The sequence below is a fragment of the Lycium barbarum genome, chromosome 8 (genome assembly GCF_019175385.1).
Source record: "Lycium barbarum isolate Lr01 chromosome 8, ASM1917538v2, whole genome shotgun sequence".
NCBI lineage: Eukaryota > Viridiplantae > Streptophyta > Magnoliopsida > Solanales > Solanaceae > Lycium > Lycium barbarum.
In genome coordinates, this window is record NC_083344.1 from 86,038,745 (window position 1) to 86,065,173 (window position 26,429).

The following is a 26,429-nucleotide window of genomic DNA, read 5'->3' on the forward strand; positions in this document are numbered from 1 at the left end:
CTCAGGGACTCTCCTCTCAATGCCATCAATTTAGCAATGAATCTGACGGTGTGAGTGGATGATGGACTACCGTAATGGCTCCATCTCCTTCCAGACTACCCGTGCTATTACCCTTTCCAACTCCTCCAGCAAGCTAGCAATCTGCCTGTCAGCTCTGTCCATCTTTGCATAGGAGTCATGGAAGTTTTTACTGTTAAATGGAATAATGACACTCCCATTAAGTGTTGTATATGTGGGGGTGACCCTGCGAGCAGTCAGAACAGTCATGGTAGCAGGCTCAATATAGTAGTCTCAGGGGCTGTAGAAATGGTTGGACCCGATAAGGATGCGAGGACATCTATGGCAGTTGGTGCTTCCATAATGGCAGTCTCGAGATCCTCATAAGTCTTCTCAAGTGTAATACCCTCCTCATCATTTTGGTCAGACTTATACTGCATATGTGTTGGTGCCACTACACCATCTCGGGCTACCAACAATGCAGCTTTAACATCTGGGTCCTTGCTCTTAGTTAAGCTATAGAAATGCTTCGCCTCAACTCTGTGGTCCTAGTAGGGGAAGTTCTGAACCCCTGCCTTTTAACAAAGACCCGTAATCAGGCACGGGAATACCAAAGAAAGCCCAAGCTGGGTAACCCGCTTATGAATCTCATGTACGATCAACTTCCCTATATCTACTACATACCGGGACATGATAGAAGCCACCAGAATTGACCTGTCAATATTAAGCTGATTGTCCGCCTAAGTGAGGAAGATTCTATTCATCAAGATGCTCTACCAGAACTTGACATCAACCAAGAGATCTAACTTTTTGATAGGCACACTAGAGTTGGTACGCCACCCGGGGTATCTCGTTCAATCACCGAAGCTACCTATGGTAACTCATTCAACTGATCAGGTCTGTTTCCCCCTATTCTGTAGTCCAATTCATCAGTATTTACTGGTGGTTCATAGTCATCCAGTAATGCCGGTTGATATCTTTGCTGGAGATGTCAATCCTCAATCCCCTCATCGTTACTTTCTGAAGACGTATTGGTGTCTTAGCCTGTTGGACTAGCCTGTACCGGATGTTTAGCTCTGCTGCATAATTGGCATAAAACTCTCATACAATGGCTAGGATATATATACCAGGTGGGTGGCTAATGAAGTGTCAAGACCCAATTTCACTAAGTCATGCGGGCACCTACCTTTTCTACCTCGGTAGGCGAACTCTTAACCCAATATTCACAAATGATAGAAAATAACGGAAGAAGGTAAAACAACATAAGTCTCACAAATATAATATAAATAAGTGCGGAAGTAAATAAAATCCACCCTAATATCTGTTCTGGTGATACAAGAGCATCTAATCCAATTACTACAAGTCTGAATAATAATACATAAATAGTCTCAGAATCATGTGTCAGAATGGAATGCAAGACATAATAATAGAAAGGGAACATCTTCATGCTCACCCTGAAGAGACTAGAATCGGCAATCCTCGAATATCAGCCACGAGGGGTAGAACTGGATCCAACCTGGTACTATGCATTTATAAAAGAATGCAGCAAGTGCAGGTCAGTACAAACAATAAGTACTGGTAGATATCATAGGCCGACTAAGACTAGCTAACATATATAAAGACAACAAAGCAAGATAAACACGTAAAACAACAAGGTACAAGTCAACACGAATCCATATCCACGGTACAAGTCATCACCTATGTTATAGCATCTAAACCCAACTGTTCCAAGACTTAGTATAACCAATCCGAACCAGTACATCACAATCATATCACAACAAGTGATCACATATGTTATAGCATCTAAACCCAACTGTAACAAGTCTCAGTATAACCAATCTGAACCAGTATATCACAACCATATCTTAGGAAATCAAAAGGTACAATGCAATGCAATAATGTATGAATGATGAATGCAATGCATATGCACCGTACACATGTACTCCGACCAATGGAACATCACATCTCGGTAACACAACCGATGGGGGACCTGCGAAGTCCATGTACCACTCATCCCGGCAACAACCTCGGCGACGAGCACTCTCTCAATCTCGGTAAAAGACCTCGGGCATCGAGCACTCATTCGTTCCCGGCAAGAAACATCGGGCAACGTACACTCATTTCGCTCCGGTAAATTACCTCGGATCACGTACTCTCATCTCTCTTTTACGTTCTCTGGCAAAGACCTCGGAGGCTACACTCTCTCACTTATCATCATCAGTACCATCACCATGCAATATCAATGTATCATGGAAATGAGTATGAATATGATGCAATGTAATATCAACAACCAATTCAATCCCAAACAGTAACACACATGGCACACAAGTAATATCAATAATAAGGCTACACAATAAGCCATAATGAAATCACAATTCTCATCTCAATATCAATCAAGTAAAGTACCACAATATCATAGCCATGATATATCACTAATCACTAATATCCGATGTCTCAATGTGGCAACGTGCCAATAAGTAAATAGAACATGATAGGTCAACAACGCAACAGGGTGGCTAGCCACTAAATCACACAACAAGGCCCAACCTAAGACAATATCCAACCCAACTTCATACCCGAAGGTTTACATACATTCTCCGACAATATTATCTAAACATATGCTTCGCTAATCGAAGTCTCACCATAAGGTAAATCGTAACTGACCTGGAAAGCCAAACATCAAAGTCTCCAATAGTCAAACCTTAGCCTTTCCCTTCCTTTGAGCCTCAAAATAATGGAAGTCTAATCATATCCGAATCATGAAATTAAATCAAGAAGAAACATCATTCAAACCTTACTTCTGTTCAAGACCCAAATCCCAACCTAGGGAATGGGGTTTATGAACTAGAAAATGGAATAAGGAATCTATAGGTCTCAACATGAAATTAATGTTCTAGGTGATCAACTCCCATCAATTATAAGCTAGAAGAACTAACAAATCACTTAAATTAGGATTCTAGGCAAAACCCCCAAATTTGGGTATGAACCCTAACTTCCAATTCCATAAATTATCCACTAATTAGGAAGGAATCATGCAATAATAGATTCTAATCATCGATTCCATGCTTGATGAAGCTAACCCAATTAATAATCCAACATTTAATAGCCTAGAACGAAGAACCCACAAAATCCTCTTTTAATCCTCAAGCACTTAATGAAACTAGCATGTTTAATGGATTCCTAAGGTGAATAATGTAACATGGAATGGAAAGGAAGGTGAAGGAACTTACCACAATGATTTCCTATGAAGAATAGCCTTGAATGCTCCCAAAAAGCTTAAAAATCGGAATGGTAATGAAAGACTTAGGGCTTTTAACACTCATATAATGAATCTAACTGCCCGTCACCTGCTTCCACGCTCAGATTAGCGCTTCAGCGGTCTCGTGACCACTTTCGCAGTCCACCAGAATTACATATGGCCGCTACAGCGGCAGGGCCACCACTTGTGCGGTACCGCTGCCGCGGTCCTGGTGCCGCCATAGCGGGCACCAGATACCAGAAACTCCCAAGTTTCACTAATTCGATCAGAAATCCCGACTATCACCCTAGACCATCTGCTCACAAACCATATATGTGGATATACATAAAAACACGCAACGAACGTACTCGTGGTCTCGAAATTTCCAATAGTGGTCTCGTTGACCGAGCCAACCCCCGATACCTTAAAACTAACTTCCCAACCCAAGTTCTAAAATGCACCTGAGTGCATTGGGAACCGAACCGAATATAAGCACAAGTTCTAAAAGATCATCCGGACCTTTTGAAATCAACGGATTCCTAAAAAAGGTCCGTTTACCCAAAAGTCAACTTTGAGTCAACTCTTTTTGCTTTAAGCCCAAATTTCGTACAAAGTCACCCAAATCATATCCAAAGACCTCAGGAAGCGTGTCAACATTCCCCTTGAGAAATGTGATCGAAACAAGCTTGGGAAAGGGTCAAAAGCATTGAAAAAGTAACAACGACCAAACGGGTTGTTACAGGAAGCCCCATCCATGGTGACCAATGACGGCCTGAATGTTTGGGAAGCGGTCCACCCCATCAAAACCGATTCACCTCTCTTCATAAATGCTTCGGCGGAATCCCTTTCCTCTTTCCTTGGGCTCTAGCCCTTTCTCGTAGATTTTCTTTGACCCCTGCACCGAGAATCGAACAGCATTCTCAGACCTCTCCTTTATTTTATTTTCATTTTGTCTTGCAGCTTCCTCAGAATCAGACTCCTCCGGCCTGTTTCTTGCCTCCTCCTGAGTGGGCAGTTCTGGAGACCTAGATGATTGTTCTCCATCACAATTGGAGTCAGAGTTCTTCGATGAGGTCCCCTCTTCAGAATGGGGGTTTTTCGGAGCTCGGGCTGGTCTTTGCTACCTCGTGAGTCTTGCTAGAGGGGTGCGATCCTCTTCATTTGAAGGATTAGGAGACTGGTCACGAAGTCTTGATCTGATTTGTGGCTGACCTCGTTCCCTGCCCTGTCCTGTTGCTTGGGCAAGACCCCGTTCTCTTCAGTGCTATACATGAGAAGTACATATTAGTATATACAACAATGAAAATACAAACAAGGTTATAATCTTACAAATAAAGAAAGTAATTTTTTAAGAAGTACGGACCCGAAAGATACGGTCCGTAAAAGCTACCGTAAATTAGCAACAATGATGTATTGTTGTGGCAAGGGTATTTTACGCTGAGGCTTTATGGTCCGTAAAATTTCTATGGTCCGTAAAAGCTACTGTAAAATCTGAACAGAAACTTGGGACATGGGAAAACCATTTTACGATACAAGTTACGGTCCGTAAAATTTTTATGGTCCGTAAATTGTATCGTAAAATAAGAACAGTAAGATTTGTTATATATAAGAGCATTTTACGACACAGATTTACGGTCCGTAAATCTACTCAGAAAATACTCTCTATATAACAGTTCAAGAAAAATTCCCAATTTATTTCCCTCGAGTTTCTTGCATTCCATAGTGATCAATTCTTCACCAAACACCACTTTTATTCTCATATTATGTCGGGGTTACTCAGACTTCACCCCAATTCATACTTTTCCTCATTCAAGCATTTAATCGAATAGTTGGTGGGCATAACGAATTGTGACATCAGCTTTGAAATTGACAATCGAAATGCCCACCAACTCGATGGGGGTTTCGATTACTCGTTCCCCATAAGTCCAATGTTTTGCACAACTAAACCAAATTCACGCCCCGACTAAATTCATGATTTGATTCCCCATATGATGAAAACACATAAATTTGCAAGCAAGGTCATAGGAGGACGAATATGTGTTCGTCCACCTCGCCAGTATGCATGACTATGTAACAACTAGGGCATGAAAGAATTAAGAAACCTAGAAGAAGCGTAGTTGGTCAGTTGGAATATTAAAAGTACAAGCAAAAATTAGTTTCCTCAGTTTTTAGTCTTCAACTCAAATGGGTATGGTGTTGTTGGTATAGTATGGTGAAGGTGAGTTGTGATTCTTTTATTTGGGATGAAGAGTTTGTAACGGGTGTAGGTGTTTGAGGTGAAATGGGAATGAGGAATGGCGGTTTGGATTATTAAAACCCTAGCCGTCGTATTTTTTTTTTACGCTGCTTATTTACGACCATAGAATTTTTACGGTGAATTCTATGGTCACTTAACTGGAGTCATATTAATGGCATGGCAACAGATGGGCCTCCTTTACTTACGCTTCCATTTACAGTCCGTAAACAGACCATAAATTCTGGCGTAAATACTGCAACGGTGAGTTCACTTGACGATCCTTGGTTTACGCTTCCATTTTCGGTCTATAAATTTTGTACGGACCGTAAATTATTGCTTAAATCAAGAACAGAGAGATCTCTTTTCTTGCCCATAATCTACGCTTCCAACTATGGTCCATAAAAGTTTTACAGGCCATAGATTCTAGCATAGATCATAAACAGTGAATCCATATTTTTGCTACTTCAATCCACAGTTCCATCTACGGTCTATAAAAAATTTATGGGCTGTAGATTCTGGCGTAAATTGATTCCATGAATTTCTGCAGTTTCTCCACTTCAGCCTTTCTCCAACCTTGGTGAATCCTAGCACACAACAGAACATCTAAATAATCTAAGAATAAAAATTTCGCAAAAAGTGAACATGGGTTACCTCCCAAGAAGTGCTTGGTTTAACGTCGCGGCACGACAGAAGTACCATTTTACTCTGATTCAAGAGTGTATCCTCATGACAGGCGGGAATGCTTCGGGTTAAAATTTGTTCCCAGATGCTTCAACCGGTACCTGTCAACAATCCTATCACCATCAATACAGCCATGGTAGTGCTTCACCCTTTGGCCATTCACCTTAAATGTCTGAGTTCCATCTCCGAACTTCAATTCAATTGCCCCATTGGGAAAAGCACCTACCACCTCTAAAGGTCCAGACCACTTTGATTTCAACTTGCCTGGTAGTAGCTTTAGTCTGGAATTATATAGCAAGACAAAATCGCCCATGTAAAATTCTCGCTTGAGGATCTTTTTGTCATGATAATGTTTCATCCTCTCCTTATACAAAGCTACACTCTCATAAGCCTGGTACCGGAATTCACCCATTTTGTTGAGTTGAAAAAATCAAAGTTTAGTTTCTTCTTCCCAATCCATATTTAGCTTTTTCAAGGCCCACATGGCCTTATGCTCAAGTTCGACTTACAAATGGCACGTCTTCCCAAAAACCAACCTGAATGGAGAAGTCCCGGTTGGAGTTTGGTAAGCAGTCCGATAGGCCCAAAGAGCATTATCATGTTTCGAGGACCAGTTGGTCCTATTTGCATTGACTGTCTTTGCCAAAATACTCCATATTTCTTGATTAAGGACTTGAACCTGCCCACTTTTCTGAGGATGATAAGGGGTTGCCAACCTATACTTCACACCATACTTCTCCATCATCCTTGCAAAGGCTCTATTGCAAAAGTGAGACCCACCATCGCTGATTATAGCCCTCAGAGTACCAAACTGAGTGAATATGTTTTTCTTCAAGAACCCCATGACACTCTTGGCTTCATTGTTAGGTTAAGCCACTGCTTCTATCTATTTTGACACATAATCAACAGTAACCAAGATGTATTTCATGCCACATAAGCTCACAAAATGCCCCATGAAATCAATTCCCCAAACATCAAATACCTCCACTTCCATCACGAAATTCATAAGCATCTCCTACCTCCTACCAATATTCCCTTGTCTTTGGCACTGGTCACAAGACCTTACTAACAAGTTTGCATTATGGAACAGAGTGGGCCATTAATATTTGCACTTAAGAAATTTGGCTACAGTCCGGGTCCCACTATGATGACCCTCAATCGGAGAGTCATGACCTGCTTTCAGAATCTCCATTACCTCACACTCAGGAACACAATGCCGAATGATGTTGTCAGCACATGTTCAGAATAAATATGGCTTGTCCCAGTAATACTGACGAGAATCTCTCAAAAACTTCTTTTTCTTCTGGTATGAATTAATCTCATCTGGAATAATGCTCATCACAAAAAAGTTGGCGATGTCTGCATACCAAGGTGTTATCTCAGCTGTCATTTCTAGAACCCGCTCATCTGGAAAAGCATCATTAATATCCAACTTCTCTGAAGGTCTCCCAGCTTCTTCAAGCCGTGAGAGATGGTCAACAACCTGATTTTCAATCCCCTTTCGATCGTTTACCTCAAAATCGAACTTTTGCAACAGCAGGACCCATCGAATTAGCCGCGGATTCGCTTCTTTCTTTTATATTAAATACCTCAAAGAATCATGATCAGTATAAACCACAACTCTTGACCCCAACAGATAGGCCCAAAATTTCTAAAAAGCATAGACTATAGCAAGCAGCTCTTGCTCAGTCACTGTGTAGTTCATCTGTGTCGCATTCAACATTTTGCTGGCATAGTATATTGGGTGAATGATTTTGTTGTGCCTCTGCCAAGCACAACATCAATAGCAAAGCCACTTGCACCACACATCAGCTCGAACGGTAGAGACCAATCAGGAGAAACAATAATTGTTACACCCCTTGTTTTCGTAGTGGTAGAACTTATGATTTCCTAGTTGGGTATGCCTTGGGAATTGAGACCTGAGCCCGAGTTTTGGAGATAGAAAGTGTCCTACCCCGTGTGCAATGGTACCAGCAGGAATTCCTGGTGAACTACGGGGTTAGAAGTTGAACGAATCGAATCGACGCGATCTGAACCGAATTGGAAAAGTCTGCAAACACCAGTCAAGATCGACGGGTCGTCGAACCTGTCGACGGGCCGTCACTGTGCGGCGTCGACAGGGTTCCGTAGCTCTGCATTCTGCAGGCGCAGGTCGACGAGCACGTCGACGGATCGTAGACACGTCATCGGGTCGTCGACTCGCTCGTCTAACCGGACCACTGAAGCATTTAATTCTCCGAGTATAAATATGTGGTCCACAACTTTATGTCTTATTTCTCTCATCCCCAGATCAAAAAACCCTAATATTTTTCTCTCCCAACATTTATGGCATAGTAGTGAAGATTTGATAAGACCCGGACCCCGTAAACCCGAGTTTGTGAAGAAGAAGGTTGTTTCTATGGTGTCTCTAAGAATGGAAAGCTTAGGGAGTTGAAGTTAAAGTGATTCTTGGGATTCTTGACCCCTCAAGGTATGTAAATGATTCCTACCCTTGTATTTCAGTTTGCTATCAAGAGGGTATTTGTGGAAGTGATAGATTGATGAAGGGTAAGGTAGTGGCATGAGACTATTTTAAAGAAATGATTAGGGATGGATTTACGTGTATTTGGATATATATAGGCGTTATCATTGTAAGCTTATAAAGGAGATGGTCGTCTATGATTCGTTAAGCTTTATACGTTCTTGGGGATGATTAGTAAGCAAAGCAAGTAGCCTAATTAAGTCTTATGTTATCTTAATTGTAGATTTACAAGTTCAAGAAGTAGAAGTTGGGCGATTTGATATACACCAAGGTATGATAAGGCTTTCCCTTTCTTTCATTTTGGCATGGTCATGTGATATGAAATACAGTTTTGATGTTCCCGTACCCCGGCTATGGTATTTTCCCCATATACAGATCTTATGATTTCCTGTCCTAGTAGTATGAGTTCAGTAAGGCCCATGAGAGGAAAACTATCATTTTATTGTTTGAGAATCCTGTCGTTCAATTTTACTTGTACTACGCCTTTACTTCCAATTCTCAGGGGTATGAGTGAAAGGCGCACTTGACAGGGGGTGAAGTGAAGGTGTGACCTATGATATTACGTTTTATATGTGAAAGGCACACTTGACAGGGGGTGAAGGTGTGGCCTATGATGTGGGGATATATATATATACATGAGAAAGGCACGCTTGACAGAGGGTGAAGGTATGGCCTGTGATGTAACGATGAGGTGTGTACCTACTAATATATATATATATATGCATGTCCATGTTTTTCGACATACAGATTTAGTCAGATGTAGACAGATACTAGTTCATACAGATTCATGCAGATTGTTATTTCAGCTTATGAGTTCAGATCTCATTCATGATTTCTATATATATGCATGTTGTCTTTATGCCTTACATATTCAGTACACTATCCGTACTAACTCCCCGTTGCTCGGGGGGCTGCGTTCATGCCCACAGGTACAGGTAGAAAGGAAGGTGGTCCAGCTTAGTAGGACCCTTATCCAGCAGTGATCAGTGCACTCCATTCGATCCGGAGTTGCAGTCTATTTTGGGAGGCAATTCTTTTGAGATGTATATAGATGGGTACGATGGGGCCCTGTCCCGTCCTTTCTACAGCTTCCATTCCAGTAGAAGTCTGTAGACAGTTATATGTAGTAGTCAGACGTTGTAGCCTTGTCGGCTTATATTCTTTTGTATACAGTATATATAGCAGCCTAGTCGGCTTGCACTCTTCTTCCGCATGTTGTATGTATATATATATATATGCAGGTTGTACAGAGTTCGGATGTTTTCTCTTTATGAGATTAGTTTGTGCCATTTATGGGCTATTGATGTTCAGCATGTTTCAGATAAGCGTTTAGGGGTGTTTGGTCGCTAGAGGTCAGACCCCTTGTCACGGCTCATCGGTTTGGATCGTGACAATAATGGGAATAGAAGTCAGACGCTCCTTTAATTCATCAAATACCTTTCGGCACTTTTCATCAAACTCGAACTTAGCCTCTTTCTCAAGAAGCTTGCACATAGGATTCGAGATTTTGGAGAAATCTTTGATAAAGCGCCTATAGAACCTAACATGTCCCAAGAAACTCTGGACACCTTTAACTGAAATGGGTGGAGGAAGCTTTGAAATCACATTAATTTTAGCCCGATCGACCTCAATCCCATTTTCAAAGATTTTATGACCAAGAACGATCCTTTCCTTCACCATAAAATGGCACTTCTCCTAATTCAGCACAAGATTAGTCTCCTCGTATCTTTTCAGTACTCGACCCAGATGGTCAAGACAATCATAAAAAGAGTTACCAACCACAGAAAAATCATCCATAAAGACCTCCAAGAAGTCTTCCATCATGTCTGAGAAAATCGACATCATACACCTCTGGAAAGTAGCCAGTGTATTACAAAGACCAAATGGCATCCTGCTGAAGGCAAACATCCTATAAGGTCAAGTGAATGTCATCTTCTCCTGGTCTTCAAGAGGAATATTAATCTGATTATAGCCAGAATACCCGTCTAGGAGCAATAGTAAGACCTTCCCTCCAGCCGATCAAGCATCTGATCAATAAAAGGCATGGGAAATAGTATTTGCAAGTTGCTAAATTCAACTTCCTATAATCCATGTAAACACGCCACCTAGTAACAATACGAGTCAGAATCAGCTCGTTTTTAGCATTAGGTACCACTGTGATACCTCCCTTCTTTGGAACGCGTTGTACCGGGCTTACCCATTTGTTGTCTGCAATAGGATATACAACTCTAGCATCTAACCATTTAATTATCTTCTTCTTCACGACCTTTTGTGCTCATATATGCTGGAAAGGATGCCTCGAATATTTGCAATAGTCTAGCCTATAGCATGCTTGTATTTTCTCAATATATCTAATAATCTCTTTGTTTGCTCTTCATTCAGTAATGCAGATATAACAACTGCCAAAGTGTTGTCTGGGCCTAGAAACTCATACTTCAGATGTGTAGGCAGTTGCTTACGCTCAAGCTTAGGCGGCTCAAAAATTGATGGTTTTACTGGTGGTGTCTTTCTATTTTCAAGATCAAGATCAAGCTTCTTTGGGTGGTAAGAATATGAACCCAACCCACCAAGAGAATTCACCGTCACCACATAGCCCTCCATGTCATTAGCATCAAAATTTACTAGAATAGCAGTAAGAGCTTCTCCCAAACATTCTTCTTCCATTTTGAATTCCACAGTTTCATCAACAATATCAAAAGAATCAATCACTGAAATGCTCTCGTAAGCACTCGGTAACTTCATCCCCTTACTTTCTTGGAAAGTCATCACTTTATCATTGATTTAGAATTTTATTTCATTCTTTTCTGAATCGATAAGAGCCCTTTCCGTAGCAAGGAAAGGTCTCCCCAGAATAATGGGATTATCATGATCAACAACACAGTCAAGAATCACAAAATCTGCGGGCAATAGAAAATCACCAACCCATACAAGAGCATCATCAACCACGCCAACTTGCCTTTTAATAGATCTGTTAGCCATTTGTAATCGCATAGTCGTCGGCATAGGCATCCTTAATCCTGATTGCTTATAAACAAAAAGTGGAATTAAATTCATATTAGCCCCAGTATCACACAGAGCATGAGCAAAATCATGATACCCGATAGAACAAGGAATAGTGAATTCCCCAGGATCTCCCTTCTTCTGGGCTGTTGTTGTCGAAATAATAGAACTCACAGTGTGAGTCAAAATCACAGTTTCACGTTGCACAGACCTCTTCTTCATAAGAAGATCTTTTAAATACTTCACAAATCCAGGCATCTCCTTGACAGCATCCAAGAATGGAAAGTTCAATGACAATTGTTTCAGATAATCATAAAATTTCTAAAACTTAGCACCTTCCGTCTTCTTCACTAACCTTTGAGGAAAGGGAGGTTTAGATTTGAAAAGCTGAGTCAAAGGGCGGAAAGCCCCCTTTACAGTCTGCTTGCTCTTATCGTCAGCCATCTTCGAACCCTCTGGAATATCTGCCACTTCCTCCATAATTGGAATTTTTGTGGGAACCTCTTCAACAATAATTGGTGTATCAGATTGCACCTCTTCTTCTTTAGCAACTAGCTCGAGATCTGTCACCTTCTTTTTAGCTCCTTGAAGTACTTTACCACTCTGAGTACTGATAGCATAAACACGGTCTACACCACCTCCCCCATTCTTCGAATTCCGAATAGTGTCACTAGGAAGTCCTCCTTTTTTAGGGGGTTGCTGCTCTCTGAAAATATCACGAATTTGTGACTCGATCTTCTGAATGGAAGCTGTATGAGATCCCACTATTTCAGTCAGCCCAAATAAAGTCTTCTCAGCCTTGGTTTGATTTGCTAGCACCTTCTCAAGCATATCCTCCAACCACGAACTACCTTACTCATTTAATTTCCCCTTTGGTGGAATATATGGATTGGAACTCTTATTTTCAAAATTGTTGTTGTTGCTGTAGTTCCCCTGGTTATTGTTGTAAGTACCTTGTCCCTGCTGTGGTCTCCATTGATTTTGATTCTGATAACCCCCTTGGTAGTTTTGCCTTTGGTAACCCCCTTGAGAGTTGTTTACATAGCTAGCATCTTCAACCTGCATAGGAGGTCCCTCTAGATATGGACCCTCTTCAACTTGGTAAGTCCCCTTAGGCATCCCTTGAGCTTCTTCACAAACATTCACCATTTTAGTCCCCTTCTCATCAAACCTCTTGGTCAGCAAAGAAATATTTGTTGCAAGATGAGCCAACGTCTGTTGTGTCTCATGATTCTATTTCACCATAATGTGGATCATCGTACCCCCATACGGTAGACTATCAGCATTACCCGAGTGCCATGCCAGATTATGTGTAGTCAATCTGTCAAGCATATTAAAGATACAAGTGTAAGTTTGTGTGTTGACACCTAATTTTTGACCTCTCATAATTTATTTTAATTATCCAGAGTCCTCGGATATCAAACAGAGTGAAATAGGTATTTTCTACAAATCAAAATGATTTTATAAAATTATTGGATAATTTTTACCATTCTATTTGGTAAAATAACCTCTATTATATTATTAAATCATTTTAGGAAATAACTTATATATTTTTATAATTAAATATGGAAACATTTGCTAATTTTAATCAAGAAAGAAATGTAGAAAAATTATTTATTTAATTGTTGGAATTATCAAGTATTTTACTCTGTTTAATTCAAGGAATTTTATTAACTAAATGAATTAATCATTTTACCATCAATTCTTTATTTTTTTGCATATGCATCTGTACAATTTATTAGAATTAACCATAAAACTAATCGAGAGTTTAATTGTGGTTAAATTCCATGAATGTTTTACTGCATGGCTAATATTGGCTATAATTGAAATGATTAATTGTTAGTCTAATTATAGCCTTAATTGAAATAGCCAAATTCATTGGTTCAAGTCAATTAAGGTCATTTTTACAAAATTAGCCTTCAATTGGATGATTGAATTAGGTGTGGCCATAATTGGCATAATCAATTTCATGATTTAAGTTAGTTAAGGACATTTTTGCAAAATTAGCTTTAATTGGTCAATTAGTTATAATCTGGTCATAATTGAAACGTTCAATTAATGGACATTGTTGCAAATTTGGCTACTTGTTAAGTATACATATATCCATGGATATACACCTGTGTGTACATATACACGTGTATATCACACGTATACATGTATATCGGACTCATCCCCTTTCCTTCTCTTTTAAATCAGCCGGGCCCGGTCCATTAAGACCGCGACCCAGCCCAAGTTACTTTCTAAAGGGAGTGATACCCCTTTTCCTTATTTCATTTCCCGCCAAACACACTCCTTACATTTCCCTCTTAAGGTTTCTAAAAACCCTAGCTGCTGCCTGCCTCTCACTTCGCTCTCTTTGTCATCTATGCTAGATTTAGCTAAGACGAGGGGCTACCTAGTTTATACAGTGTGAGGTTGGCCGAGAATAGCATGAGCATTAAATGCTCTGCCATTTCTCACCTATCACCACCCAAAGGACACTCCAAACGCGATATAACTCTCTTTTCTCTTTACTTTTCTACGAATCAATGGTCAAAAGCTCTGAAAATCCTAAATGGTTTTTTGTTTGCATGCGTTTGAATATCGATTTTTCATTGGTTCATAAGGAACCACTCGGATTGACTTCGATTAGGTCAAATCTGACCGTTAATTTTTTTGTGTGTTTGTTTCCTAGCCATTAGATGTGGTGTTGAGAGAAGCAAATCTTAAATTTGCTATACTCCCACATCAGTTGTAAACTAGGGTTTGAGAATATAGGGGGTTCTATATAAAGAACCTCATTCTCCACTATTTGAACAACTTGGAGCATATTCAAATACCACTATACTAAAAAAGGTCGAGTTACCTAGGGTTTCTACTTTTTAAGACCTTTAGTTAATCGGCTAAGTCAAATTTTAAAGTTTTAACTGTGTTCTTGCTTGTTTGTGGCCGAGTTGTTGGTTTGAGGAGAAGAAGGAGTTCTTTCAAGTCCATTCTAGATCAAGGTTGCGCCCCAAAAAGGTATACATACTTCCTTTTTCCTTTATTTAGCTTTATGCTTTCATTTCCTTGAATGGTTATATTTGTTTAGGTATGTTAGTTTCTGGTTTTGGTTCTGAGTTTATAGTGCTTATTTAGTTCTATTGTTTAGTTGGTAATTTAGTCTTCATTATGCCATTAGCATAGTTATGCTTTGCTTTGGTTTAATCCATGTTTGAATGTTGTTCTATTAGGCTTAGTTTATGCCCTTGTCTGATCCACAATTATATGTTTAATGTATTAATACATTAGTGGATTGGTACATGATTTGTTGGATCAAATGTTTCAGTAACTGAATAATAGGTTATTAAAGATTAGCATCAAGTCTTTTTTTTTGGGGGGGGGGGGGGGTATATCTATTATGACATAATTAGAACCTTGTGTAAATTTAGAATAAACCTAAAAAATGCTACTAAGGATAACTGTGTAGGGTATGTCTGAACTGTGGTAGGGTCATGTATGTTCAAGAACTTGTTTAAAATAGAATCTAAGTATCTCTGAATCTAGTTTAATCTCATTGTTAGAGGTATGTTGTGCATTATTTGGATTTAATGCTTAGGGTGGTTGTGTTAGATGTGGAGGTTATTAACTTGTGAACTTGGTATATGTGTATGAAACATGTTTAGATATAGTATAATGAGCTAGTTCCTCTATATTTGAACATAGCATCCTATCTCTATACTTGTTAAGTATGTCTATTGGCTGATATGAATAGGTTTGTTGAAGGCTGCTGCTTTATGAGTCTATGTTGAGTCTAAAACAGTCCTGATACTCTTAATAAACTTGACCATCTCCTTCATTGAGTGAGTTACATGAGGATTACTATTTGTTTTCACTTATTTTGTCTGAATATAAAATCCACATAAGCTCTAGGCTTGTCAATTTAATCATCATGGGCCTTGTGCAGGATTTTTCAAACCTAAGTTAATTGCATGACCATCAGTTGTATGCTCCCATGTTGCCTTCTATTGAATCTGGACCTATTTTTTCATCTCTGCATATAGCTGCTATCTTTAAAATGTCACATGAGCATGCTAAGTTCATATTTTTCTCTAGAAACCCTATTTAAACCTAAACTTTAATGTTTGTTAGACTAATCTCTGTGCTTTGTTATGGCTATATGAGAATAGATCACCTAAATATGTATGTCTTCATGTGGGGAAGTTTTAGGATCTTGTCTTATACTTGCCTGCATGTTGTCAGTTAACAGCGTTAACATTCATGCCTACGGTTGTTTGGTTTATATAATACTACATCTCCCTCTGTCCATTGAAACTTGCTGATACTTGGCTGGGCTGAATGTTTCTCTCAAGAATAATTTGGACACTTTGTGTATATAGTCATGCTAAGTGTCATGTATACATCACTGAATCTTGTCAATACCTGAACCTTGAATATTGCGTATACCTGTTGCATTCTATCTTTAAAACTGCCTCTATGTCTTGTCTAAATGTGTCATGACCTGATGAGTAGCCAAACTGGGCCTTCTGTAAAGTCTACATAATTGTTTTACTTGAATATAAGTTGTGTATATAGAAGGTATACCAATGTATACCATGTTGACACCTAATTTTTTACCTTCCATAATTTACTTTAATTATTCAGAGTCCTTGAAGTATTAGGCAGAGGGAAATATGCTTTTTAGAAAGTCAAAATAATTTTCTAAAACTTATTTAGGCTATATTTTTGCCAATTTTGTTTGATTTGATAATTTCGATAATATTTTGAATTAATTTAAGTATTTTTACAAATATTAAAATCTTGTTAAAATTAACCAAGTAGAGAATGATAATTTTCCATGATTACTTCCTTTAATTGTCTAAGTTGTTAAAAGGGCATTTATGCAAAGTGTTCACTCTGTTTAAATTCAAGGAAAATTGATCAATCAAGTAAATTGACCATTTTACCCCTCAATTCTCATTTTACCAAATTTGGCATTTTTTCATAATTAAGTGAGTTTTAAGTGTAATTAATTTGGAAATTGTCATTAAGCGGCTATAAGTAAAGTAATTAATTATTAGCCAATTAAGGCAACTGGCCAAATTTTGTTAAGCTCTTTTGATAAAAAGAAAAAGGAAAAGAAAACTTAGCTACTTTTATTATTATTATCTCTTTTAAAATCTTAGTTACCTTTTGTTATTATTATCTCTTTTAAAATCTGAGTTACTTCTTATTTCTTAATTAAATTATCTGGATTATTTTATTATTCTCTCTTTTAAAATCTGGCTAATTAGTTTCAAATTGGCTTTTTATTATTTAATGGACTTCTTTTCAAAATGAGGCTATTTATTTAAAATCGTTGTATCCATCCACATATACATGATATATACACAATATACATGTCTATGCATGTATATCATGTATATATATACACATAAATTGGGCCCTTTTTTATGGCTTTAAAAAATCAGACAAGTCCAGCCCAATGAAGGGCCAGACCCGGCCCATCACGCCCCAACATAAAAGACTAAATCCTTCAACCAAACGGACCCCTACGGGGTTGTTCGTGTTTCTCAGTAAAAGGGTTTGGAAACCCTAAGTGCCGCCTAGAGGCGGCCTTCTCTCTCTTGCGTCACTATGCCATTTTTGTCATAATTTCAGAAAGCTTTTGCTTTCCCCAGGGTTGTATCACCTCAAGGGGTAACGCATTAAATGCATTCAACCATTCTTATCATAGATCAACCAAACAAGGTATATCGTGCTTTATTTTTCAGTTTTTCTTTGTGATTTGCTGCGATTTCAAACGGTCAACTCTGAAATCTTTAATTACATTTGTTTGTAGGCATTTGAAAATTCGAATTTGTGATTGGTTCTTGCAGAACTTTGTGGACTAACTTTTTGGGTTAAAATCTGTCTGTGGATGTTTATTTTAAATCAATCCTGACCCTTAAGATGTGTGGAGGAAATCCCAATTCTTGGATTTATCCCACATCGGTCAACTAGGGTTTGTTGGTTTTGGGGTTTCCTATATAAAGGGCCTCGATTTTTCATTTTTGAGGGGGAGAAAAATTTATTTTCACGAAAAATAGAGGCTTAAACTCAGTTTTGGCAACATTTGCTTTGAGATTTAAGTTTAAGAAGTTAATTTTAAAATTATTATTTGGGTTTGTGGTTGAGTTTGATTTGGGAAGGAAGAATCTCCAAGTCCAAATCTCAACTTAAGGCTACTCCAAGAAGAGGTAATTCCCTATTTTTTACTAAGTTTTTTCTTTTTATGCATTTTCTTTCTATTTTAGCTGATTAGTTTTTGATATGTAGGTATTTGCATACTATTACTTTGGGTCTATATAGATAATATGATTATGCATTAGTCTAGTTCATTTAAGTAAATTACATTTTTGCTTTATATTAATAATGGAAATTAGGCATTAGTGTAGGTGGATGTTTGAGCACATGTTGATCATAATTACCTTATTAATGTCCACATTTTGATTAAGGGTTTGAAACCTTTTTGGATTGGACTTAGTTTGGTTTAGTTCATGTTGATTGCTGTTGTTTTTTTTTTTTTCCATTTTACCTTAAATGAACTTAAGTTATGGTTGTCTTAACAATTTTGATACATAAGCATAATTTGGATTAGGCTTATTTAGCAGTCCATTAGCTTCATGTAAAAGTAACTATGGCCTGTGATTAGAGTGTTCTCTAAACCTATACTAGTTAAATTTATTTAGCTTGATATCTGTGTCTATGTGTACTGGTTATTCTTATGTTTAGTCCATTTGCTATGTTTACTTGAGTTTGTTGCTAGCAAAAATGATGTGAGATAGGAGTGCACTTCTAACTAAACCTGCTTATTTGGTTAAAGCTCTATGTTTACTTGAGTCTATGTGTTTTGAGAAGTTTGAGCTTATGCTGTCATTTTACATGCTTAAGTCTCAATCAAAGTCTAAAGTGCTGAGGAAATCAGTTTAAGTGAAGTGTCTGCTGACCTTAACTTGACCCTATCTCAAGTGATATTCTCATGTGCAAAAGGAACACTAATCTATTAATAGGAGTTGCACCCAAGTTAGGCATTTGCTATATGATTTATTAAGGATGTTGTATGGTTGAGACACTGTTGAACATGTTCTATGCTTGATTAATCTTTGTTATGTCTATATTAACTGAGATCATTTGGTCCCATGTTAGTAATGTGAAACATGAAATCCATAAGGGCTCAAGTAGGCTACAGTTGAGTTCATTTGAGGCTTCATAGATAGTTTTTGGAGAACTAGAGAGTCCAAGTCCCTATACTTGCTCTATGTGCTTGGTTTTGGACCCAGTTAGTTGAATGTATGGTCTCTATGTAAAGTGTTGAAACTAAATTTTTCTACATAGACTCTAACTGTTGTGATCATGTTCTTGTTTTGTGGTCCACTTGATTGTCAAAGTCTACCTCTACATGGATTATTTTCCCACTCTTTAAAAAAAAAAAAAACTAGTTGTAACTGAGAAACAAGTCAGTACAAACATGATTGGTGTATCATCTTGCTTGATTAAATTCTTATACATAGCTGCATCTAAAAAGGAAATGGTTTTCTCTGTGAATCAAGTGTTGTGTTATAAATTTTCTTGCGTTTAGAACTTATATGAGTAAACTTTTTGTGTTTGGGTTGAAATCCTGTTTTAGTCCTTCAGGTTTTTCTCTTTGTATATTCTCTTAAGTTTGTCAATACAATCTGTTGAGACCTTTTTTTTAGCTTTCTTACTGTGCCCCTAGTTGTCCTAATATACACCTTGTTAAGCCACTACTTAAGTAAGAATCTGTGTGTAGAATGAGGTATGTCAATGAGCAGATGAGAGTTTTATATGAGTGTTCTCATTTATGTAAGAATCTGTGTATAGAATAAGGTATGTCAATGAGCAGTTGAGAGTTCTATATGAGTGTTCTTATTTATGTAAGAATCTGTGTGTAGAATGAGGTATGACAATGAGCAGCTGAGAGTTTTATATGAGTGTTCTCATTTATGAAGTGAATTTGTGTGGATATATGTTGCACATAAGTGATATACACCAATATACCAAGCCCGTATAATTGTCACATGTTCTATAGCACATGGGGATTTATATGCTTGGTATATGATGGGTATATCCTCCATGTGAGGCTTTTTTTTTTTCTTTTTCTAAGTGTTGATTCAGCTGCTAAGCTGTTTGGTTTTGAATTTGCTTCTCCATGTCTTGTTTGAACCTTATTCTTATTTAATACGAAACACTTTAGGCAGCAGTTCCAGGCCATAATTGCCTTAAATTAAAATTTGTTTAGCTCTATGTTGTTTTCTTTCTAAAAGTATATGATTGGCATTTGAAACTTGGGCCATATATGTTTGGACCAGACCTTCAAGCTGCATTTGATTTATCATTGTGTGATTGAATACCAGTGTGAGATCAGTATAGTTAGCCTTTTATTTTTAACTTGGCATGCAAATATTGAACACCACCTCTCCTATATATTGTGAGTTAACACATAAATGGAGATGCCAAATAGCACTCAAGGATTAAGCTTGAGCCTTCCCTATTATTTGCCATGCCTGGGGTTCCGAGAAACCCCTTGGATCTTGTGCAACATCAGGAATGAGAGAGTAAAAGTTTTCCTTTTTGGGCTATTTTAGCATCTCCATGGGTGTGTATACCCATGGTATATTTTAAAAGATGTTGGTGTATATTTAGTTGCATGGCATTGTTTATCCTATAAAAATTGGTTTTCTGGACTTGTTTGTTATTTACGGATAATTGGGCCTGTTTCTACACTGTTTTAACTTATATGGGCTTTGAGGAAGCGAGCCCATGATTATTTGCAATTTTTTGAGGAGGCCCACCTATTTGCTAATTTTTCATACTTAGTTAAATTTCCATCCCATCAAATAATGTATATTGAAGTTATCCGCCTTTGCATATATTTGCTATATCAGTTCTTTTACCTTTATGCATAGTCTAAAATTTCTTAATTATTATCTCCTTCCTTTTTTGCTTGCATGAAATGCCATCGTTGGGTGATCTCTCTTGCATAAATCCATTGGGCCAAAGGCCCAATAGTTTCTTTTGATCGAGTCAGCTGAGAAAATAAAGGGAAGCTAATATTTACATTTGAAGGCCCACCTATGGGTAAAAATAGGCAACTGGTCGGCTTAGGTAGGCCCACCAGCCTAAATCTCCTCCTTCCTATTTATTTCCATGATGTAAAATGTATTTGTAAAACATATGTAAATATTGAAACCCTTTATGCATGCTTAGAATGTAGGGAAAACGTAGTATTATTAGGAAAGTCGCCTGAAAAAATGTCTTTTTACTTACTCAGCTAATTCCCAAGTACATGCATAAAACTGGATTAAGCGTTTCTAAAGACAAAGAGGTTTGTTTTAAAGTTGGAAATCCGGTGTAAAGTTTGGTTAAGTAGGCAAGAATTTGAAAAGAAATTGACAAGGGTTATGTGTTTTGGGCCTTCAGCCCCCTTTGAAAGAATTTATGAAAAAAAGGGACAAGTGTTTTGGGTTGTAGGGTCTAGTCAGAAATTGAGTCCATACTTATAAATTTTTGGGCAAAGAGTTGGATTCTTTTGATAAAAAATGGACTGAAAAAAAACGGATGCAAAGTTTAGTTGGGTGTAAACTTGGTTTTGATAAATGGCTCTGGACCAACTCAGTTTCAGATTTGGGAAAAATCTTGGGCCAAAACTCGAATTTGAAAGTACAAAACATTATAATAAATGATTTTATTTGGACCATGATAAGGAAAGTGGTTTTGGATATGAATAGGATTTGACTTGTATGAGCTTCAAATAAAAAATAAAAATGGATTAAGAGACAAACTTCTTTTCCCTTATATATTTCTACTATTTAGAAGAGTGAGTTTTACTCACTCTTCATCGTCCGTCGTGGGCCCCCCCTATAAATTAAAAAAAAAAAATTCCCCCCCCCCCCCACAATATTAAACATGCCCACAAAAATAAAAAATAAAAAATGAAAAATTGTAAAAAAAATAAAAATTTTAGGCTCCCCCCCCCCATAAAAAGTGAAACCCATCACATCCAAACTCACGGGAAAAAAAAAGTGAAACCCAAAATAATAAAATCAAGCAATATTAAAAAAAAAAGTGAATCTCGTATTAAAAAGATAAACAATGTTAAAAAACAATTGTGGGCCTCATATTAAACACCATGCGAATTCGTAGCAAACATTAATATAATAAAGTTTTAAATACATAGCACAAACTACAATGTTTTTCACTTTTCGTCGTCCGTCTTGGGCCCCTCCATAAATAAATAAAAACAATTCCCCCCCCCCCCCCCCCAAGCAATATTAAATAGGCCCACAAAAATAAAAAATAAAAAATTGTAAAAAAAATAAAAATTTTGGGCCCCCCCCCCCCCCCCCCTAAAAAGTGAAACCCATCATATCAAAAATCACGGGAAAAAAAAAAGTGGACCCCATATTAACAAAATCAAGCAATATTAAAAAAAAGTGAATCCCGTATTAAAAAAATAAACAATGTTAACAAAAAAATTGTGGGCTCCATATTAAACACCATGCGTATCCGTAGCAAACACTAATATAATAAAGTTTTAAATACGGAGCACAAACTACAATGTTATATTAATCGTGTTTTGAACATAGTATCTCATATTGACAAAATCAAGTAATAAATAAAAAAAATAAAAAAAGTTAATCCCATATTAAAAAAATAAACAATGTCAAAAAAAAAGTTCAGACTTAGTATTCTTAGCAAACACTAATATAATAAAGTTTTAGACACGGAGCACAAATTACAATGTTATATCAATCGTGTTTTGAACATATATATATATAATAGTGCAAACTAATAATGTTCAAAAGGGTGGGCCCCGTACTAAACAACACCAAGCAATATAAAAAAAAAAAAAAAAAAAGAAACTATATAAAGCATGGGTTTAGACCCATGCTTCATCGTCTGTTGTCCCTTCAAAAAACAAAGGGTGGGCCCTATACTAAATAACACCAAGCAATAAAAAAAAAAAGTGAAACTCACCACATCCAAACTCACGGGAAAAAAAAAGTGGACCCCATATTAATAGAATCAAGCAATATTAAAAAAAAAGGTGAATCCAATTAAAAAAAAAAACTATATAAAGCATGGGTTTAGACCCATGCTTCATCGTCCGTTGTCCCTTAAAAAAAAGGGTGGGCCCATACTAAATAATATCGAGCAATAAAAAAAAGGAAGAAAAAAAAGTAGAACTCACCACATCCAAATTCAAGGGAAAAAAAAGTGGACCCCATATTAATAGATTCAAGCAATATTAAAAAAACAAAGGTGAATCCCATATTAATAAAACAAATAATGTTAAAAAACAAATGCTTAGAAAATCAAATAATTAAATCAATAATGATGGACTCATTGCCACATGCGTATCAACCCATTAGTGGGAGCAAATGAAATTATTATACAGCAATATACTTAAAATACTTATATATTAAAATAAGATAGAATTTAATTACTTTTTCATTTTTTCCTTACTCTAATAAATGTGAAAAGAGATTAATGTCATAAAAGAAAAAATAATATTAAATGGAAATCAAATAATTAATAAGCTAAATTAGTGAAATTATAATTCTAATTGACGTTTCCTTAAAAACCGTGTAAAAAATAACATGACAAGTAAAATGAGTTAAACAAAAAATATTTACTAAAAATTAAAAAATAAGAAGTTCTTCATGGCCCCATATTAAACATCAATCAGTATTAAAAAAAAAATGAAACCCACCACATCCAAACTCTTGGGAAAAAAAATGTGGGCCCCATATACATTAAACAACAACTAATATTAAAAAAAATGAATCCCATATTAAAAAAACAAACAATGTTAAGAAAAAGTGCTTAGAAAATCAAACAATTAAATCAATAATGATGGATTTATTACCACATGCGTATCAACCCATTAGTGGGAGCATATGAAATTATTGTATAACAACATACTTAAAATACTTATATATTAAAATAAGATAGAATTTAATTACTTTTTCATTTTTTCCTTACTCTAATAAATGTGAAAAGAGATTAATGTCATAAAAGAAAAAATAATATTAAATAGAGATCAAATAATTAATAAGGTAAATTAGTGAAATTATAATTCTAATTGATGTTTCCTTAAAAAACATGTAAAAAACAACATGACAAGTAAAATGAGTTAAACAAAAAATATTTACTAAAAATTTAAAAATAGAAGTTCTTCATTTAAATAGAAAATCAAATTTCTACTTCGTTTCATCTTAAACATATAAAATTAATATAATAATTTGAATTAGAATTATCCAAATCAAATTTTGATTAAAAAATTATATGTATTACTTTACTATTACTACTATATAGAAGAGCCAGTTTATAGAGGCAACATCGTCGTCCGTGTTCGGTCCTATTTTTTTATTTAAGAGTAAAAAAAAATCCTTTGTGGTCCCACCCACTTTTTTATTTAAGGCAAAACAAATGACGTTTTATACTTTATATTACCAACTCTTCTAAAAAGTAGATAGCAATACTTTATTATATTTCTATTTTTCTACTATATAGAAGCATCAGTTTACCCATGCTTCGTCGATAGTCACTCTTAAAAAAAAAAAAAAAAACAACTGGACCCCACCCTCCCCAAACTCATGGAAAAAAAGTGGACCTCACCCTCTTCAAAGTCATGAAAAAAAAATGGACCCCATATTAAAAAAAAAAAAAAAAAAGGCAACGTCAAAAAAAAAAAAAAAAACGTGCATCCCATATACTAAAAAATCAAAAAATATTCATATAATTCCCAAAGTATCCCCATCAAGTCAATAATAGTGGATTAATTGCCACATGCATATTAACCCATTAGTGAGAACAAATGAAATTATTGCACAGCAAAAAACATGGACCTCATATTATTACTTTTCTTCAAAATATTTAATTGCTGTATTTTCTATTCCTCCATGTCATTTATTTATTATGTTTATTAGGACTAGACTAGTAGCGACTCTACTTGGGAGGAACCTCGGGTGTGTCCTAGTCCGGCAATAAAGTGAGTTGAATATTTACGTGGAAGCCATAATACGAATAAAAAATTAAATGACATTTTGCGGAATTTTTTTTCCTGGAAGCCATAATACGAATAAAAAATTAAATGACATTTTGCGGAAAATTAAACACTTCTAAGCAAATAAATACATTAATCACACATTGAAGCTCGTAGGTCAATCGTATTTTACGGATCTTTAATACTAGGGTGCGTAAAACCTTTCTTAGGGGATCACTAGAACCCTTACCTCGGACTTTGATCCTAAAGATTTTTATGTAAAAATCTTTAACCCGATTTTTTTAGTTTTCCATAATAAGTTAGGTGCTGACTCTAAAATACTAAAATTTTATTAAAGCACCAACAATCTCAGATTACTTTTATGCCTTAACCCGCGTAAAAGCGAACCGTAATAGAAGGCGACTCTGCTGGGGATTTTTTAGGTTCTAACCATAAGGTTTTCAATATAATGTGATCTTAACTGTATTTACTTGCCTATGTGTTTAATTTTCGTAATTTTGAACTGTCATTCATTCTATCATATCATAAACTCCGCCACTCATGGAAAAAGCATGATTTCAAAGGGGACACGCGCGATTGCGGTCTAGCCTTCACTAAAAAATCTGAAACACCTTTTGTTTGGAACACAATGAACATTAAATTGGTGTGCGGTCACCCAACGGCCGACAACGGTTCACCCCGAGTACTCCGCTCGGGTCCAAGGTCAATTGGAAAAAATCCACTCTTGCTTAAGCCTAAGATAGAGCTAAGCCAAATCCAAATGAGAAGTAGACAGGGTGGTTTGGATATTTTAGACGTATCCAAACCCAATAAGGAGACTATCCCGTGTCGAGCACGGTCTATGACCCAAAAAACGCCGCATATCATATTATGTGCTATGTGAAAACTTTTAAATGTGCCTATGAATGAAACTATTGCCTTATTGGGGGGGGGGGGGGGGGGGGGTTCACATTGGGTTTTGTTTTGTAGATATCAATCAATTTAAACTTTGATATGGTCCTGACCACACCTGAGCTGCTACGGATTTGGTGGGGCCAAATGTCCCCGGAAGAGAAAAGAGGAATCTCATGTCATTTAGGAAATTTGACATCCATTATGACTATGACCGGTTGTAAAGATTTGATAGAAGTAATTATCGGATTCTGGGATAGAGACCGGATGGTTTTTCGATTTGGGGATGACATTGAGATGACACCGACACTGGAAGAGTTGAGGGATGTGCGAACTAGCATGGGCTCAGGGTTGAAAAGAAGAAAGAAACCCGACCAGAATGCTTTGATCCCAGAAAAACCCACCTACTCCCAAATTTGTAGGATGTTTTCTCTAAATTATGCCAATTGGGCTCATGGCCCCACCATACCCTTTAGAGAATTACACAGAAGGTTTGGCAGCCCGAGTGGATTTACGGAACATCCCGGAGAATTCAAGACTTATGTCGACTGGATGACTACCAAACCCTTGGCCTTCTCCATTTTCATTTTGAGAACTATGGTCTTTCTCAGAGATTGGTCCTTAGCCATAGATACCCGAGTTATTTCAGTCACTCATGCCATCTTTTACAAAATAACCCAAAAAGTAGAAACTAAATACTTTGACATGACCCCGATCATATTAGCCGATTTGTACCGAGCCCTAAGTCTCTGCCGGAATCATTACAAATACTTCCAAGGCTGTAATTTACTCCTGCAATGGTGGATCCTTAAGCATATGGTCAAGGCTAGGGGTG

At 36.9% G+C, this 26,429-nt stretch overlaps 1 protein-coding gene and 1 long non-coding RNA gene across 2 annotated transcripts; one reads left to right on the forward strand and one right to left on the reverse strand.

The window, feature by feature from the left end:
• Positions 1-7,392: 7,392 nt before the first annotated feature.
• On the reverse strand, positions 7,393-11,439 carry LOC132607926 (uncharacterized). Its single transcript, XM_060322008.1, has 6 exons — positions 11,241-11,439; positions 10,655-10,881; positions 10,453-10,524; positions 10,111-10,368; positions 7,819-7,917; positions 7,393-7,725 (listed from the first exon to the last, which is right to left on the reverse strand). The coding sequence occupies exons 1-6, from the start codon at positions 11,437-11,439 to the stop codon at positions 7,393-7,395; spliced, it is 1,188 nt and encodes a 395-aa protein (XP_060177991.1).
• A 5,755-nt stretch (positions 11,440-17,194) lies between these two features.
• On the forward strand, positions 17,195-21,764 carry LOC132606271 (uncharacterized). Its single transcript, XR_009569656.1, has 2 exons — positions 17,195-17,382; positions 17,474-21,764. It is a non-coding gene; the product is annotated as an uncharacterized LOC132606271 (long non-coding RNA).
• The last annotated feature ends 4,665 nt before the right edge of the window (positions 21,765-26,429 follow it).

Excerpts from the sequence above, each read along its gene's own strand:
- LOC132607926 (XM_060322008.1), bottom strand. The coding sequence starts at position 11,439 with ATGACTTTCCAAGAAAGTAAGGGGATGAAGTTACCGAGTGCTTACGAG. Across the intron at positions 10,882-11,240 it reads GGTGACGGTGAATTCTCTTG|ACAACAAATGGGTAAGCCCG; the intron begins GTGGGTTGGGTT and ends ATCCTATTGCAG. Across the intron at positions 7,726-7,818 it reads AGCAAGAGCTGCTTGCTATA|AAAGAAGCGAATCCGCGGCT; the intron begins GTCTATGCTTTT and ends TTAATATAAAAG.